Source organism: Otolemur garnettii, unplaced genomic scaffold (assembly GCF_000181295.1).
Source record: "Otolemur garnettii isolate 467f Iridium unplaced genomic scaffold, OtoGar3 scaffold00077, whole genome shotgun sequence".
NCBI lineage: Eukaryota > Metazoa > Chordata > Mammalia > Primates > Galagidae > Otolemur > Otolemur garnettii.
The window spans coordinates 1,203,656-1,220,134 of NW_003852472.1; the positions used below are offsets into that span (position 1 = coordinate 1,203,656).

General features: G+C 54.3%; 1 protein-coding gene across 1 annotated transcript; it reads right to left on the reverse strand.

The window, feature by feature from the left end:
- Positions 1–11,003: 11,003 nt before the first annotated feature.
- On the reverse strand, positions 11,004–15,464 carry UPK3BL2 (uroplakin 3B like 2). The gene is given in 7 exon segments (XM_012807842.2): positions 11,004–11,109; positions 11,812–11,932; positions 12,175–12,251; positions 12,772–13,003; positions 13,178–13,330; positions 15,187–15,307; positions 15,309–15,464. Coding segments are annotated over 7 exon segments (966 nt in total).
- Positions 15,465–16,479: the final 1,015 nt, after the last annotated feature.

Here is a 16,479-nt window from a genome sequence, read left to right on the forward strand (position 1 = left end):
AAGCAATAATTTCATACTGTGAGGTAAGCCGTCTAAAAAAAAAAAAAAAAAAAAAGGAAGGAAGTTCTGACACATACTACAACATGAAGACATTATACCAAGTAAAATAAGCCAGTCACAAAAAAAGACAAATACTGCTTGATTCCACTTATGTAAGGAATCTGGAATAGTAAAACTCCTAGAAACAGAATGTGGAATAGAAGGTTACCGGGGTGAGGGGAGGGGGCAGAGGGAGTTTTTCATTGGGTACAGGGTTTCAGTTTTACAAGATGAAAAAGTTCTAGAAATCTGTTGCATAACAATGTGCACATAGTTAACAATACTGTACACTTAAATATGGTTACAATGGTAAATTTTATGTTATGGGCTTTTTACCACAATAAAAAAATGCACCGCTACCCAAACTTTATACACATACTTTGACTCTAAAAGTATTTGAAAAGAATTTAATAACTTAGCTTTCAGAGCTATTTTGGAAGTAAATCGTTTGCTTTGCTGCTGGCCTTGATTTCGCTACAAACATCATGCATTCTTGGGAGTCTTGGAGATTCTTCCAATGTGAGAAAATGTGACCTACAAATTGTTTTCATGAACAGTGACACGTTTTGAAATATTACATTTAACAAGGCATGAAGCCAACATGTCACATTTAGAGGACATTTTGGTAAACATTTACTTTTTTTTTAAATTATGGTTTTAATATTTTGGAGCCAAGACATTCCCCTCCTTAGACCTCAAGGCTTTTTATGAGCTGGAGCCCTCATGCCCATGGGTCCTGCTGGAGAAAACTGCCTGCCTCTGCCCAGAGGAAAGAATTTTTTAGTCTACCTTTGCTTCTCCCCCATCAGTTTCCAACAGTGGCTCCTGGTGACTGTCCTGCATATGTCAAGCCTTGGCCTAGGGCCCCCAGAGAGGACTTCGGGGAGGAGGCAGGACTTGGAAAGATGGGACCAAAGGCATTGCTGGGGGGAAGAAAGCCCAGAAGTGTAGAGAAGAGGAAAGGACAGGGAATGAGGAGGAAGCTGGGTGGCAGATGTGGAAGGTGGGAGGGACAGCCTTCTATGTAGGCCAGAGGGACCCAGCTATGCACAGGTGGGTTGCTGAACACAGGAGTCTGCACTGGACACATGGGAGCAGGGACTCCTGGCAGGCTCCAGTCTGGGTGACAGCCATATCGAGAAGTCTGGCCATCTGTGAGAAGCCTGGCAGGGCAGGCTGGGAGGTACTCATAACCTGGAGGGGCTGTCCTCAGCTTCTCCGTGCCCCACCAGTCTTGACACACACCCCATTTAGACAGAGAGCAGTGAATAATTTTTTTTTTTTTTTTAAGAGACAGAGTTTCACCTTGTTGCCCTTGGTAGAGCTCACAGCTCACAGCTCACAGCAACCTCCAAATCGTGGGCTTAAGCGATTCTCTTGCCTCAGCCTCCCAAGTAGCTGGGACTACAGGCGCCCACCACAACGCCCGGCTATTTTTTGGTTGCAGTTCGCCGAGGCTGGGTTTGAACCCGCCACCCTCAGTATATGGGGCTGGAGCCCTACTCACTGGGCCACAGGCACCGCCCTGAATAATGGTTTTAAAACCAAGGCCTACAGTGAAGAGTGGGAGGTCTAGAGCCAGATGCCTTAGTTTCCATCCTGGCTTCAATACTATGGCAGGACCTGTTGTGTGATTGTGGGCAAGTTACTCTCCCTCTCTGAGCTTTATTTGCCCAATCTGTAAAGTGGAACAATGGTGGCTACATTCCAGAGTGGCTGGGAACAAGAGCATGCCAGAAGCCACTGGGTCACCAGAGGTCAGACGGCACCTGCCCAAGGCAAGTGCTTCAGGACATCCTCTTGCTAGTCCTCACTGGATCAGAGCTATTTTCACCATTCCCCCGTCAACCATTGGCTGAGCCCTGAGTCTGAGCCTGCTGTGCCTGGATGCCCTGGATCCTCACCAAGGTGTCCTATCCACTTCAGAGACAAGGAGCTACAAAGTCACGTTGATGATGTTGCCCACTCCTAGTATGATCCCCAACCTCCCCGAGACAACAGACAGAGAATGACCTTGCTCAAGAAGAAAGAAAGAGACTGAAAGAGAAACAGATAGACAGAAGCAGGGAGAGACAGGAAGTCAGAAAGTACAGAAGAGGGAAGGGACCCTTGAGGGGGAAGAACAGTTTGTCCTCTCAGCATCCCCTAGAGTGGCTGAGAAGGGTCTTCAGCAGAGGCCAAGACAGTAAAGGCAGGCACAGGGCAGATGGCAGCTGTCACCTGAGAGGATGCCCTGAGAAGCTGGGATCCCCAAAGTGGGCAGGGCGTTGGCTTCCAGGAGGAGCTCAGCCTACCAGGAAGAGAGATTTTTCATGCAGTCTCAGGCTCTGATGCCCCTTTCTCGGAGGCCTCCCTGGAGCTGCAGTCCCTCAACTCCCTCAGCCCCAGCCCCTGTGGATGAAACTGCTGCCCCTTCCCAAAGTGGGAGCTGAGGCAGGGCAAGGCAAGTGACAAATGAAGAGTCCTGGATGTCACCTGCCAGCCCGTGGCTGGGAGCCCAGAGTCTTGGATTCAGATCTCTGCCACAATCCCTGAGAGCAACCAAGGACACATTCCTCTCATGGAGACTAGAGATGCTCTGAGTGGGCTTCCTGGAAGAGGTGGCACCAGGTCTAGAGGGAAAGGAGAAGGGCAGGGCTAGGAAGTGGCAACAGACAAGACATGTGTGCATTCCCTGTGCAGAGATGGCCCAGGTCTGGGGGACACAGCTTTGCTTCCAAGAAGATCCTGCCCTCTGGGACCCTGCATGGGACCAGTCCCCGTGAAGCTCCTGCCAGGTTTCTCCTGGATGCACAGGAAGAAAAATGAATGTGTGAGCTAGGGGACTTGGGACAGGGCCAGGGAGGCTGCGGCTGGAACATAAACCTGTCATGACTTCTGGCGCCGTGGCAACCCCCTGCCTCTGACAGGGTCCTGGCCTGACTGACAGGAACCAGGAGTCAGGATGGAGCCATGGCAGGGACACAAGAAAAGGAGGCAGCAGCTCCTGGTTCTCAGCTCGGCTCTTGCCCAGAGGACCCCTGTGCACCAATCTGTCCTCCCCACTGCTCCCACAGCTCCTGTGCACTATGGGCATCTGTGGCCCTGACCCCTGAAAGCTCCCAGCCCATAGTTCGCTGGGGCCCCTCTGCCCTGGCCGCTCCCAGTGAGACCCTCTTGGCATCTCTGCCTCTATTCTACCCAGGACCTTCTGCCTGGCTGTCCCCATTCCTGCCATGGAGGATGTCACCCAGTCTTGCTACCCACAGCTCTCTGGACTGTTTCACAGATGCTTGCTGAATAAACACGGGCCCTTTTGCATAGGGAAGTACGCAGATTTTAAGTGCACAGCTAGATGAAATTTTACACACACCTACATCTAGGTCACTGTCTTCCAGATGAGGATCCAGAGCATTTCCAATCCCAAGACACTTCCTCATCCAGTCACTACCACCCCAGGGACAAAACCTATCCCGACTTTATCATCATCATACCTCTCCCCTGCTCTTGCTCTTTGTGTGAATGGAGTCCTACAGTGCACCTTCCTTTGTCTTTACTCAGCATGACATCCAGGAAAGCCACCTGTGTTGTTGCATGTATCAATAATCCATTTTTTTTTTTTTGAGACAGTCTCACTTTGTTGCCCTTGGTAGACTGCTCTGGCATCACAGCTCACAGCAACCTCAAACTCTTGGGGTTAAGCAATTCTCTTGCCTTAGCCTCCCAAGTAGCTGGGACTACAGGCGCCCGCCACAATGCCCAGATAGTTGTTGTTGTTGCAGTTGTCATTGTTGTTTTAGCTGGCCCAGGCTGAGCTCGAACCTGCCAGCACATGTGGCTGGCGTCTTAACCACTGTGCTACAGGTGCCGAGCCCAATAATCCATTCTTTATTGCTGAAGAGTGTTCTGCTGTGTGGGTGGAGGTTCTGAAATTTGCCTACTGTTCACGCATGGATGGACATCTGTGTTGTTTCCTGTCTGGAGCTGCTGTGAATGTTCTTACACATGTCTTCCATGGGACTAAGCACTTGTTTCTCTTGGAGAAATACCTAGGAGCAGAATTGCTGGGTCATAGGGCAGGCATAAGAACACTGACTCATAAACAGCCCAGCATTTCACACCTGTCCCTATCCCCTCCTCAGGGGACCAACTGAAGTTCTCCTCCATCTTACTCTGCTCTGGGGTCTAGTAATAGAAACTCCAGATCCTTCAACCTGTGTTTTGCAGAGCAGGGAAGCTTTCTGCCCCTGCCCTTGTGGATGTCTTCCCTGGGCATAGTCCTCACAGCTGAAGAGCCCCTGGGTTTGCTCTTTCCCCCAAGGGCACACAGAACTTACTTCCCGCAGGCTGAGGGCACCTCTCATGGCACCTTGGGACTGTCTAATTGGAGTCTTGTCATCAGGATAGGAACTGCCCCAGGACAGAAACTGAGGCCAAGTTCTACCAGTATCTGGTGGCCAGTATGCAGCCTGGGACTCACAGAAAGGTGGAGTGGAGAGAACAACTTAGGGACAAATGTCCCTACTTTGGGGACTCAGTCTACAGATGTGGGCTCAAGGTCCAATCTCTCTGCTTAGGACCTCAGTATGGGCCTGGAGTTTCTCCAGGCTCTGGATGGGACTCAGACCTGTTCTTCCAGTCACCGTGGTCACTGAGCCTTGGACCCAAGGCAGGCAAATTGGGGATGACCAAGGCCACATTGGCCACATCCTCCCTTGGCCCTAAGCAGCCCAAGCTGGGAGCAAGTCCATGGCAGGAGGAGAAGGGGCCCCCCATGCTGTCTTGGCAGAGAAGGACTTCTATCAATGTCTCTGCCACTCAGAGACCCCCTCTGGAGCCAGTGGCTGATCAGAGGGGCCCAGGCTGGGCCCTGGGGCAATGAGCAGAAAGGCACCGTGACCAGAGGTGTTGGTCCCCACCCTGCCTTTGGCCTTCAGCCCAGACTCAGGTTCCTCTCTTCCCAGAAGTTCGTCCCCCGGAATGGAGTTACGTGCTTTGAGCTCATTAACCTTTTGAACCTTCCAGAAAGGGGGTGGAAATGCCCTGCCTCATCCTATTGCTGAGGAAGCTGGGGGTGGGAATGGGGAATGGCAGGGGACCACCCAAGGCTGCTGTTGGAGACCAGAGATCTGAGGGTCCTGGGCAGGGGCTTAGTTCCCAGGGAGCCTCCACAGGTCTGCACAGTGGAAGCAGGAGAGCTGGACAGCCCTCCCTAGGCCAGGGCCACCCTAGGCAACCCCCAGCGGTTCTTCCAGTCTGCACTACAAACTCCAAATGTGCACTCATGACTTACCTGCTTAAAGCCCCTAAGGAGTCCTCTGCAGCTCTCTGGGTATAGTCCTGGCACCCAGACCCTTCCCAGACTGGCTGCTTGCCCAGCTCTCTTGGTCTCCCCTGCCCAGGCTCCTGCAGGGTCTGGGACTTGTTCCTCAGCAGCACCCACATGACTAGGCTGTAGGTGCGGTTCCTTTCACCCTCACTTGCTGGGCAATGAGACCCCTCAAGACCCTTCAGCACCCCCGCCCCAGCTGGCTTCCTGTGTTCCCCACCCTGATGGCACTTATCACCCTGCAAAAGGAGGTTGTTGTCTACGAAAGGAAGTTATTTATGGTTTGGCCCCAAGGACTTCAAGGCTCACACAAGAGAATTGTTCAGCCCAGGTCCCAGTGCTTCCCCTGGAGTCTCCCTCGCCTCCTTGGGCTCAGCTGAAGCTTCTCAGGTGGCAGGCAAAGGCAGTCTGAGTGTCATATCTCTCTGTCCACTGCTCCCTGCCTGTCTCCCTCACTCCCTTCACCCCACCAGGGACAGATATGGAACATGCATCTTGGAGATATTCTTGAGGTCTTTGTGGTTCAGAGGAGGACAAACCCCTCGAGGTCAGAGAATCATGGGCAGGAGCAGGAGGAGGCATTTCAGATGGGCTGGGAGGGTGAGCAAGCTTGGGCTCCAAGTGGAGGGGGTAGCAGGTGGGTGGAGTGTGCACAGGCTGGTGTGAGCCCTCAGGCTATCCTCCTGGTGACATGGAAAACTCAAACTTGCCCAGCAAGCAGGTATTCTGGCCCCTATAACAGAATCCCCAGGGGAATCCCAGGACAGTTTGCATTTCAGCCAGGGCTCACTAATGGGACCTGGGAGGAGGCCCCAGAGAGACCCCTCTCAGCTCACTCTCCTTGCACCTTTACGCCCCTGAGCTGGGGACCGTCTCCAGGGATGTCACTTTGATGGAGTCAGACCTGGGAACATCCTTGCCCCAGGTGCTTGGACAAGCTGATTCCCTCTTCCTCACCGCATACCCCTCACTTGCCTGGATTTAGACCCCTCTGTGTAAGGCAGAGTTCCCAAAGAGCCCCAGTTCCCATGCCAAGAGGAGGTGCAGTCACACATCACATGGACAAGTGGGGAGTTGCCTAGTTTCCCACAGGGGTCGCCTCTGGGCACCGGAGCTCCTGCCTCAGGGGGCAGCAGTATCTGGAGGAGAGGCCGGACATGGAGAAAATGTTGGGGGCAGTTTCTGCAGGGGAGGGGGCTCCAGGGGTGAGTCCCTGTGCACCTGTCAGCTTCAGGGAATGGGTGTGAATGGTTTCTGTCCCTGATACCTGCTCTTTCTCTCTTCTCATTCCTGCCCCATTTTGCCTCTTTCCTCACTGGGCCCAGCCCTGGAGCAGAAGCAGTTTCCTGATTTTACCTTGTGTTTGTTGGGAAATGGTCATGCCCGTCTCTGGGCCAACTTGGGATGAGAGATGAGTTCCCATGGCTTGTCAGAGTTAAAACAAAGGAACAAGAAAAGAGTGGGGGACATAAGAGAGGGGATGCAGAGAGAGACAGACAGAAGTGCACGTGTGCCCTGTCCTATTGTTTGTCCATTTATCAGGATGATGTCAGGTGATGTATGGCACACTGGGCATTGTTTCCTGGCTCAAGATCATGGTCCTGGCCGGGCCCAGTGGCTCATGCCTGTAATACTGGCACTCTGGGAGGCTAAGGTGGGTGGATTGCTTGAGCTCAGGAGTTCGAGACCAGCCTGAGCAAGAGTGAGACCCTGTCTCTACTAAAAATGGAAAAACTGAGGCAAAAGGATCATTTGAGCCCAAGAGTTGGAGATTGCTGTGAGCTAATATACCACACCATACTACCCAGGATACCAGCTTGAGACTCTGTCTCAAAAAAAAAAAAATCATGTCCCAAAGTGTTTCTAAGAATTTGTTCAGGACTTGGAGTGCTGAATGGGCTGGTGTGGCCACTCCCTGTGGGCAGTGGGAGGGAGCCAGTGTCACCCACCAGCCTCTGCCACCCTACAGGGACCCTCGGGTTCCTCCATCTACAGACCTCTTACCCATCCTTCAAAACCACAACTGTACCCTTCCTCTAAGCATCCTCCAGACAGGATTGGCAGATGGAGTGTGTTTCTCTGTCCTTCAAAGGCCCTGGTCACCTGTGCATGTCTAGCTGCCACTGAGACAGGCTGGCTTTGAAGGCCAGGACTATACGTCAGTGTCCAGCATGGCTAGCTAAGGTTGGTGACTGTCTGATGAGTATGGGAGGGAGGGAGGGAGGGAGCGAGTGAATGGGGAGGGACTGAGTGACCTAAGAGCCAGAGCTGGGCATCCTTTTTCCTCTTATCCATTCTTTTCATGGGTGAGGAGGTTGAGGCCCAGGGCAGGGCAGGCAGGGTGCCAGAACTGGAGCCCTGACATCCACCTTCCCCATGAGCAGATCCCATAATGTGGCTCCCTCCCTGCTCCATAGGGAAAATGGTCAGTGGCTTTAAGGGGCCAGGTATCCTGACTCAGGCCTTTCCCTCTAGCTAGTCCTGGACTCCCAGGCCCCAGAAGAATCCAGAGCAGCCAGCACTGGCATGGCTGGGGTTTCCAACCGGGACTCTGGCTGGGAGGGAACCTCAACCACCCCACACTGGGCTCTCCACCACACCTGGGTTCAGATTCTGGATTCAGCACGTGGCAGATCTTGAGGAGATGACTTAAGTCTTTGTGGCCAGGCTGTGTCTGTTGTGGGGGAGGAAGGGGTAAAGCTGGCCTGCAGAGGCCTGTAGCTGGGGAGAAAGTTTATCTGGGTCTGTCCAGCATTCAGTTTGGGGATGGGAAGACCAGGTAACCTGGGGAAAGATAGGTCTGGGGGCAATTTCAGGCTGCCTGTGCTGGCACAAAGGGCCTCTGGGATGTCAAGTCAGAGACTTCCAGAGGGCCAAGGACATAGGAGATGCAGCTGAGGGGAGAGACCAGGGTTGTCAGCAGGCATGGGAGGGGCTGAGGCACTGGAAGGAGGTCTGCCCAGGGAGTGGGAACTGAGGAAGAGGGTGCAGGCTCAGCATATGGGAGCGGTAAGCTCGGCTGCACAAGCGTTTACTCCAGATGGGGGAGGACCCTACACTCCCCACCTCCCAATCCTAGAGCATAGTAGGTAGGTTCTACTCAGGAGGGATTCGGGGGAGGAAGTATTCTCAAGGGAGAGGTGGGAAAATGAAGAAGGGGACATTCAGGGGCCCTACCCTCTCCAAATGGCAAAATCTCCCTGTCCTCTGAGACTTGGAGGTCAGCCCCTGCATAGTCCCCTCTGCACAACCCCACCCAGCCCCTGCAGTTCTCTGTCTGTCCCCTATCCTGTCTAGAGACCAGAAAGCAGGAAGGCTCTAGTTCCATAGGATTGGCACAAAGGCAGCTGTGCCCCTCTGGGTCCTTTTTTGCCCTTCTCCATCCTGCTTTGTGCCTAGGAGGCCGGCCAACATGGGCAGTGCCCCTCAGAGGCCCCTGCCCTCTGGCTCAGGTGAGGTCCAGTGCAGTCACCAGCAGTGAGCAGAGGGCAGGAGGACAGAGGCCCACTCCCTCTGGGGGAGTCATCCCTCAGCCGTTGCTCCTGCTGGGGACCCTCACCCATGGTCATTGTTGTCTGGTTCTGAAAACATCACTGCTTTCCTCCCGTCAGCCCCATTAGAGCCAGTCCTGGGTTACCCTCTCTCCTTTGTCCCCCTGATGCCGCCCACACCCCAACAAACATTCTCGATCACCTAGCAAGTCAGCATGCCATCTGTTTCCTGCCAGGGCCCGACCCACACAGGCGTGGATAAAGGTTATAGAGTACAGGATCTTAGAGTTCACTCCATCTGACCTTTGCTTTTCACATAATGGAAAACTGAGGGCCAGAGAGAGTAAGTAACCCATCCAGGGACACCCTGTCCCAGAGTCAGGGCTCATAGTTGCTCTGAAAAGGCTATGAAGAGGCCAAATCTCAATTCACAGTAGTTGGAAGTCTGTCCCTGTCCCCCGCCTGCACTTCCCAGCCGGGTACCCATGATACTTGAAGATTTCCTCCAGGGCAGGACGGATGTGTCTGTTCAGGATAATAAACCCATCAGGGCTATTTGCACCACTCAGAGGCAGGCCATCTGGGACCCAGTCAGCGTCCTCCTCCCCTGACCTTGTGCCCCAGAGGGCGAGGCCCTTCCTCAAGGTATGGGTGTCTCCCAGCCTCTCCTCTGTCCCTCACCTGCCCTCTCCAAACCACCTACCAGCAATATGTTGCTGCTCCTGCTGGGGCACCCTTCCCCTGTCTACCTAGCCTGGGGGTAGACAGGGGAAGGGTGTCTCCCCCTCTGCAGGAAGTCCCCTCTGAAACTCCAGATAGTCCAACTCTTCGATAACCTTCCCTCCTTCCTTCGTGCTGTCCTCCCTCTGCAGTGGTAGGAACCTTGCGACAGAACCTTGCCTCTGCCTTCTTCAGACTTGGCATGGAGCCGTGCTGGTGGTCACTGCTGCGTGCCCTGGATTAGGTTTGCAGCTGGGGTCTGCTCAGGGCTGAGTCTGTGCTGCTCTTAGGAGATGCAGCTTCACATATAAGCTTTTCACATAATGAAAAGCATCCTGCCCCCACCTGCCCACCAGTCTGGGTTGCCCCACCCAGAAGTGTGGAGACATGCGGGGGAAGGTCTAGAACTATAGTCCACAACCCCTGGGCTGAGGACCAGTACTGGTCTGGGGTCTGTTAAGAACCAGGCCGCACAGCAGATGAGCAGCAGGCAAGTGAGCAGTTTCATCTGTATTTACAGCCAGTCCCCTTCACACTCATCACTGCCTGAGCTCCACTTCCTGTCACATCAGCAGCAGAAGCAGATTCTCATAGAAGCATGATCCCTCTTCTGTCAACTGTGCATGTGAGGGATCTAGGTTGTACACTCCTTATGAGAATCTAATGCCTGACGATCTGAGGTGGAGCTGAGCTGATGATGCCAGCACCAGAGAGCAGCTATAAATACAGATTAACATTTGCAGAGGGGTTTGACTGCACAGAGACCATAATAAATCAGTTGTCTTCTATGAAACTGGTCCCTGGTGCCAAAAAGGTTGAGGACCACGGGTTTAGAAGCTGCATCTTTTGTGTACTCCAGAAAGAAACTGGAGGAAGGGGAGGCAGATGCCCAGAGTCCTCTAGCCAGGCAGAGAGGCAGACTGGGGAGAGGGGTCACAGGAGGATGTTTAGATGGGATCGTTGACACGTGCTGAACACATGACCTTTGGGTAAGAAGAGGTTGATTGGGTGGGACAGGTCCATAGTCTTCATAGCTTCACCTTGGTTTAGCTTCACTGCACCTTAGGGGACCAGGGTTACCATTCTCTTTTCACAGACAGGGACACTGAGGCTCACAGTGAGGCTTCTTCTGCCCCAGGTGACGGCTGAGCTGAGATGTTGAGCCTAGCTTGTGGGCCTGCATTCCCTTGAGAGCTGTCCCAGATCTGGGGGCAGTGGCACAAGAAGATTGTCCCAGTGTGTGATGTCCCGCATAGGCAGGAAGGTGTTGGAAACATTTATTTCTAACAGGGACCGACCCAAGCTCTGGGCTAAGGAAGCTTCCCCCACCTTTATCTAGAAACAATCTCTCTCAGGGCTCAGGAAACTTCAGGGCCTGTCCCAGTCCAGGCTGCAGAGTCTGGGCCAGGGAGAGGCTGGAGGACAGATGGTGCCCCCAGAAGCCCTCAGGAGCTCCCTGCAGCCAGAGTGGACTCATGGTGGGTGGTGTATCTGCTCACATTCCCTGTCCCATCCTGGCCCGAGATGGGGGCGCTCCTGCAGCTGTGGAAGCTTGGGTGGGAGGAGAAAGGGAGTCACATGGATGGGGAACGAAGAGCTGGGTGACGGTCTCGCAGACTCAGCATAGGTAAAACTGAGGCTTCACTGGCAGAGTAGAGTTAACCAATGGGAGATCTTGCCAAACCTGCCCCTCCCTTCATGGCTATGATCATGGCCAGGCTCCTACACTCTCTTCCATCCCAGCACCCCCAATCCTTCTAACAGAGACATTGTTCTGTCTCCCCTGACCAAGACCCACCACTGGCTCCTACAGTCAGTAGAACACAGCCCAGGTCCTCAGCTGGGAACCTGGCCCCTCCAGCCTCACCTGGCTGCCTGCAGCCCTCCTGTCCCAGGAGCCCCCACACCTCCCCACCTCCCTGCCTAGCCCTTCCTGAATGCCCCCTTCTCTCCCCTCCTCCCCTAACCATACCTGGGCCCCGCTTTCCCTTTCCTCTAGAAGACCCTTGCACATCCCCTATGCGCTGTGCCCCAGCACCGAACTCTGTCTGGTTCTTGTAGAGATACCTGGCCTGAAAGCAAGGGGTGTCCCTTGCCTGCCCCACATGCAATCCCACATGCCAACACCAGGGGGCGAAGGTACCTGCTTGGATGGAGGATGGGAGTGGGGAGGGAGGAACAGGAAAGGAGGTAATGGCCATGACCCCACCCCCTACCCAGGGGACATCGGTGGGCTCATCCCTGTTCACTCACCAGGTGTATATGAGCACAGTGAGAAGGGCAGTGAGAAGGATGGCGAGGAAGATCGACAGGATGGCAATGATGACAACGGTGCCTGGACTCTGGGGCCCCCTGCCATCCTGGATTGCCTGGGCTGAGAGTGATGCTAGGGGCGCACAGGCAGGTAGAAAAAGAGATTTCATTAGACCCGAAAAGGAGACCCTGCCACACCCAGGCCACCTGAGGATCCAGAATGGTCAAGGTGCCTCTGATTGACAGACCAGCCTGTTCTAGCCCACTCCGGTCCTCAGTCCTCAGGAGCCTCCAGCCCCCCTCCCCCCCATCCCTCCCCTTGGGCCCTGTTCCCACTGTTTGACCTGCACCTCTGGCTCCTACCTTGGAGCAGCTGGATCTTGCTGGACCACTCTGTCTCAGCCACAGGTCCCTTGTCATTCATCACTAAGAACTTCACCCTAAACACAACACCCAACATTGGGAGTGGGGGTCCCCCAGGTTCTGAAAACCACCAGGCCCTGGTGTCTGTGGTCTGTTCCCTCCACTCCTAACAGAAGAAGTTCTAGTCCAGGTGTGATGTTTCCAGTTGTGTGCCTTGGGTGCAGCCCTCACCCTCTATGGGCCTTAGTGCCCTGATTTGGAAAATAGGGGGAGGAGATTAGATCTCACAGCACAGAACACAAGTGAATCAAGTGCCTGGTGAGGGGAGCCAGGGGCTGAGGCCAGTCACTGCCCAGCAGATGCTGTGTCTGGACGGACAGACTCTACCTGAGTGGTCCAGATGGCCATGGGGACCATGGCTTGAGATTGGGGAGGGGAACTTCTGCTCAAGAAAAGTGGGATCATTCAGGTAGGTCACCAGCACCTGTCCCCTCCTCATTCTCCTTTTTTTAGAGCTAGAGTAGGAATCCAGGTGCCCCTGTGAACATCCTGAGAGCTGCCCCAGTCTCAGGTTTGGGTGCAGGCAGAGCCGCTCACCTGTAGGGGCCTGGGCCTGGCAGGGGATAGTTGCAGCCCATAGTTGTTGGGGCACAGTGGGTGTTGTTGCCAACTCGGAGAATACTGAGCTGGCTGCTGGCCTGGCTGCCGGCCCGGCTGCCAGAGTAAAGTGCCCGGTAGGCCATCAGTGTGAGGTAGTAACGACTCCAGGAGAAGTTGGCAGGAGCAGGGCTATCCTCTACCCTCTGTGGGGCCTTAAAGTTTGGGGTGGCTAGGGGTGGCAATACAGTCAGACATGGGGGCCACAAGGGCAGGACCCCATCCCCACCCCACCTCACCAGGCCTGACCCCCCTCCCTAATTGCCCCCCTCACCTGTTGCTCCTCTCAGGCTTGTCTGCCCATTTCATAGAAAGAAAACCCAGGCCCGGCCCCAGTGGCACCCACCATTGCTGTAGGCCACTACCAGGCAGATGATGTCCTTATCTGAGATGTTGGGGCCACTGAATATGCCCTGTGGCTGCTCCAGCGTGAAGGTGGACTGGGTGAGCCGCCCCGCCAGGGTGGCTTCTGAGAGCTGGGGCACATAACTGATGTGCTCTGGGTGGGGAGAAGGGGAAGGACAAAAGGAAGAGGCTGAAGAAGGCAACAAGTCCCGGCAGCTCTGATGCCCTCAGCCCAGTCTGAGGGTGGGAGACACAGACCTCTCTTGGGAGCCTCAGTCTGACCGAAGAGTTAGGGGCACTTCCTGGGAAGTTGGGTCAGGCATTATCAAGATGTCTCCCTGGCAACTTTGTTGCATGGGTGGGTGGCCCTGGCCCTTCTCCTGACTGCTGGGGAAGGCACTATGGGAGGTCTGGGGTCTCTGACTGCTGGGCCGGACCCAAGGAAGGGCAGATGTGGAAGCATGGGAGGCTCTGTGCCAGTGGCAGAACCTTCTCCTGAGCCTTGTTGGGAGGCTGGACTCTGCTCCTGACATGTCCAGGGATTCTGAGCTTGAGTCCCTCCAGCCCCCTGACCTCGGTCAGATTGGTTTGTCTTTTTTGTGTGTGAGACAGAGTTTCACTTTGTTGCCCAGGCTTGAGTGCTATAGCATCAAGCCTAGGTCACGGCAACCTCAAACTCCTGCGGTCAAACGATCCTCCTGCCTCAGCCTCTGAAGTATCTGGTACTACAGGCACCCGCTGCAACACCTGACTGATTTTTCTATTTTTATTTTATTTTATTTATTTTTATTTTTTGAGACAGAGTCTCACTTTATCACCCTTGGTAGAGTGCCATGGCATCGTAGCTCACAGCAACCTCAAACTTTTGGGCTCAAGAGATTCTCTTGCCTCAGCCTCCCAAGTAGCTGAGACTATAGGTACCTGCCACAATGCCTGGCTATTTTTAGAGGCAGGGTCTCGCTCTTGCTCAGGCTGGTCTCAAACCTGTGAGCTCCGGCAATCTGACCCACCTCGGCCTCCCAGAGTGCTAGGATTACAGACCTGAGTCACCGGGCCCGGCCTTAATTTTTCTATTTTTAATAGAAATGGAATCTTGCTCTTGCTCAAAGTAGTCTCAAACTCCTGAGCTCAAGCAAGCCTCTTGCCTCAGCATCTGAGAGTGCTACAATTACAGGCATGAGACACCGCACCCAGCCCAGATTGGTTTGCTTAATGAGAGGCTTGGAAGGGGTTCAAGGGATGATGCAGGAAGGTCTCCTGACTGAGACCCCAGGCTGGATACTATCCAAAGGGGTCTGTGGTCTCTGGGGCCACGTCTTACCCAAGCTCCAAAACATCTTCCTTATCAAAACTGTGTCCTCATTCAGGTCCCCATAACCTTCCTTGGGAAAAGCTACAGGGCAGGGATAAGCAGCCTGGGGCCCTATGCCTGAAGGGACTCAGACCACCCACCTCCTCCTTGACCCCCCTGAGGGAAGGAATAGGCCCACAGTGTCCATCTCTCCCGAATACCCAATACTGGACTCTCTGCTTCAGTTTAGTACAATTCATTCCCATTGATTCAACTCAACTCCAAAGGTTCAGGATAGAACCTTCCTGGGGGAATGGAATGAGACCCTTCAGTCTGAGGGTCCCTGCATGCAGTAGGCCTCTGCACTTAATGTTTAGAAAGAGGAGTGGAGTGGCAGAGATGGAGTCGGGTGCTGCACCTCTCAGCCTGTCTAGTTTAAGAGCAGATGAGGGAACAATGGTGGAGGCCCCATCAGAGCTTCCTGGGCTGACATTGACCTCCAGGACTTCTTTACACCTCTCCTCAGGGAAAGAGGGAAGGGAAGGAGAGCCATGTGTGAGCATTGGGGATGAGAACCCCAAAGGAAGAGAGGCAGCCTTGTGGCCCCCTAGTCTTGAGGAAGAGGTGAGTGTGTCTTGTGGTAGCTTGTGGTGGGCTGTCTCTCCTGACCCACCCAGGATCTGGTCCCCAGCCCTGAGCCAGCACCCATCTGCACTTACCCAGGCCCATCCGGGTCTGGACACAGGTCAGCAGTACCAACAGCGGCATGAGGAGCTGGGACTGTCCCCTTCTGTGCCCCATGGCAAGGCCAAGCACCCAGCCGTCTGTCAGTCTATCCTGTCCAAGGGTCTGTCTGAAGCGTCCACTGCCCTGAAGGTTCCTCTGCCTGTGCTGGATGGGGGAGGCTGCTCCTGGCCCCTCCTGCTGCCCCTCCCAGGTGCCCCCTCCTCCCAAACAACTGGTTGGACAGGTTTGAGGCAGAATCTGCAGGCCCCATGGACTCAGCATCAACCAGGGAGGGTCTGAACAGAACAATCAGTTGCAAGAAGAGCCTAGACACTCCCACCCCTACCCTGGGAAGGCCTGGCCAGGGAGGGGCTGAGAAGGCAGAGGCTGCCCATGACAATCCTGTCACACCCAGCCACCTTGTGGCATCTCTTCATCCAAACAGTCCCCGACCTGGCAACTGGAGCTCCTCGCAGCCCTATGGAGAAGGGAGTTTCCTCCACTTCCTAACATGGACCCGGGGTGGGGGTGGGGGGCTGTCTCAGAACACCCAGGATGCCAGGGCAGAGCTAGAGGTTAGATCATACCCCATGTGTGGCCCTACTGTCCTCAGGTGGCCTGGCCCAGGAGAGGGCTTCTCTACCTCATTTCTTCATCCTGCCCTCCCTCCTTCATCTGCAGCCCTTACCAGGCAGGGCAATCCCTCCTGAAGACAGAAAGTTAACCAGAGGGGCCCAGGACAGCTGAGCAAAGCATGGCAACCACCTTGCATCTGATTGCAGCACCTCCTCAGCCCAGCCTCCACACCAGGACAGAGCCACCTCCCTAAAACTCCAATCACGCCAGGTGTTTTCTCTCTTGAAAACCCAAGATTGTCATCATCCATGGCCCCCATTCTTGGGTGGAGAGGGGACTTCCCCTGAAGAAGACATATCTCAGTTCCCTGGAGATTAAGATGTCCACCCCAACTCACAGAAGAAAACCTTTTGTTTTTTGCGGTTTTTGGCTGAGGGTTGGGTTTTAACCTGCCACCTCTGGCATATGGGGTTGGTGCCTTACTCCTTTGAGCCACAGGTGCCACCTGAAGAAAACCTTTTGGAAGGAACTTCTGTTATAAGCAGAACAGGCTGGAAACCTCAAGTGCAATAAGATAGAAAGAGGTCTGGGCGGTGCTTGTGGCTCAGTGGGTAGGGTGCCAGCCCCATACATCGAGGGTGGTGAGTTCGAACCTGGCCCTGGCCAAACTGCCACAAAAAATAGCCAGGTGTTGTGGCAGGTGACTATAG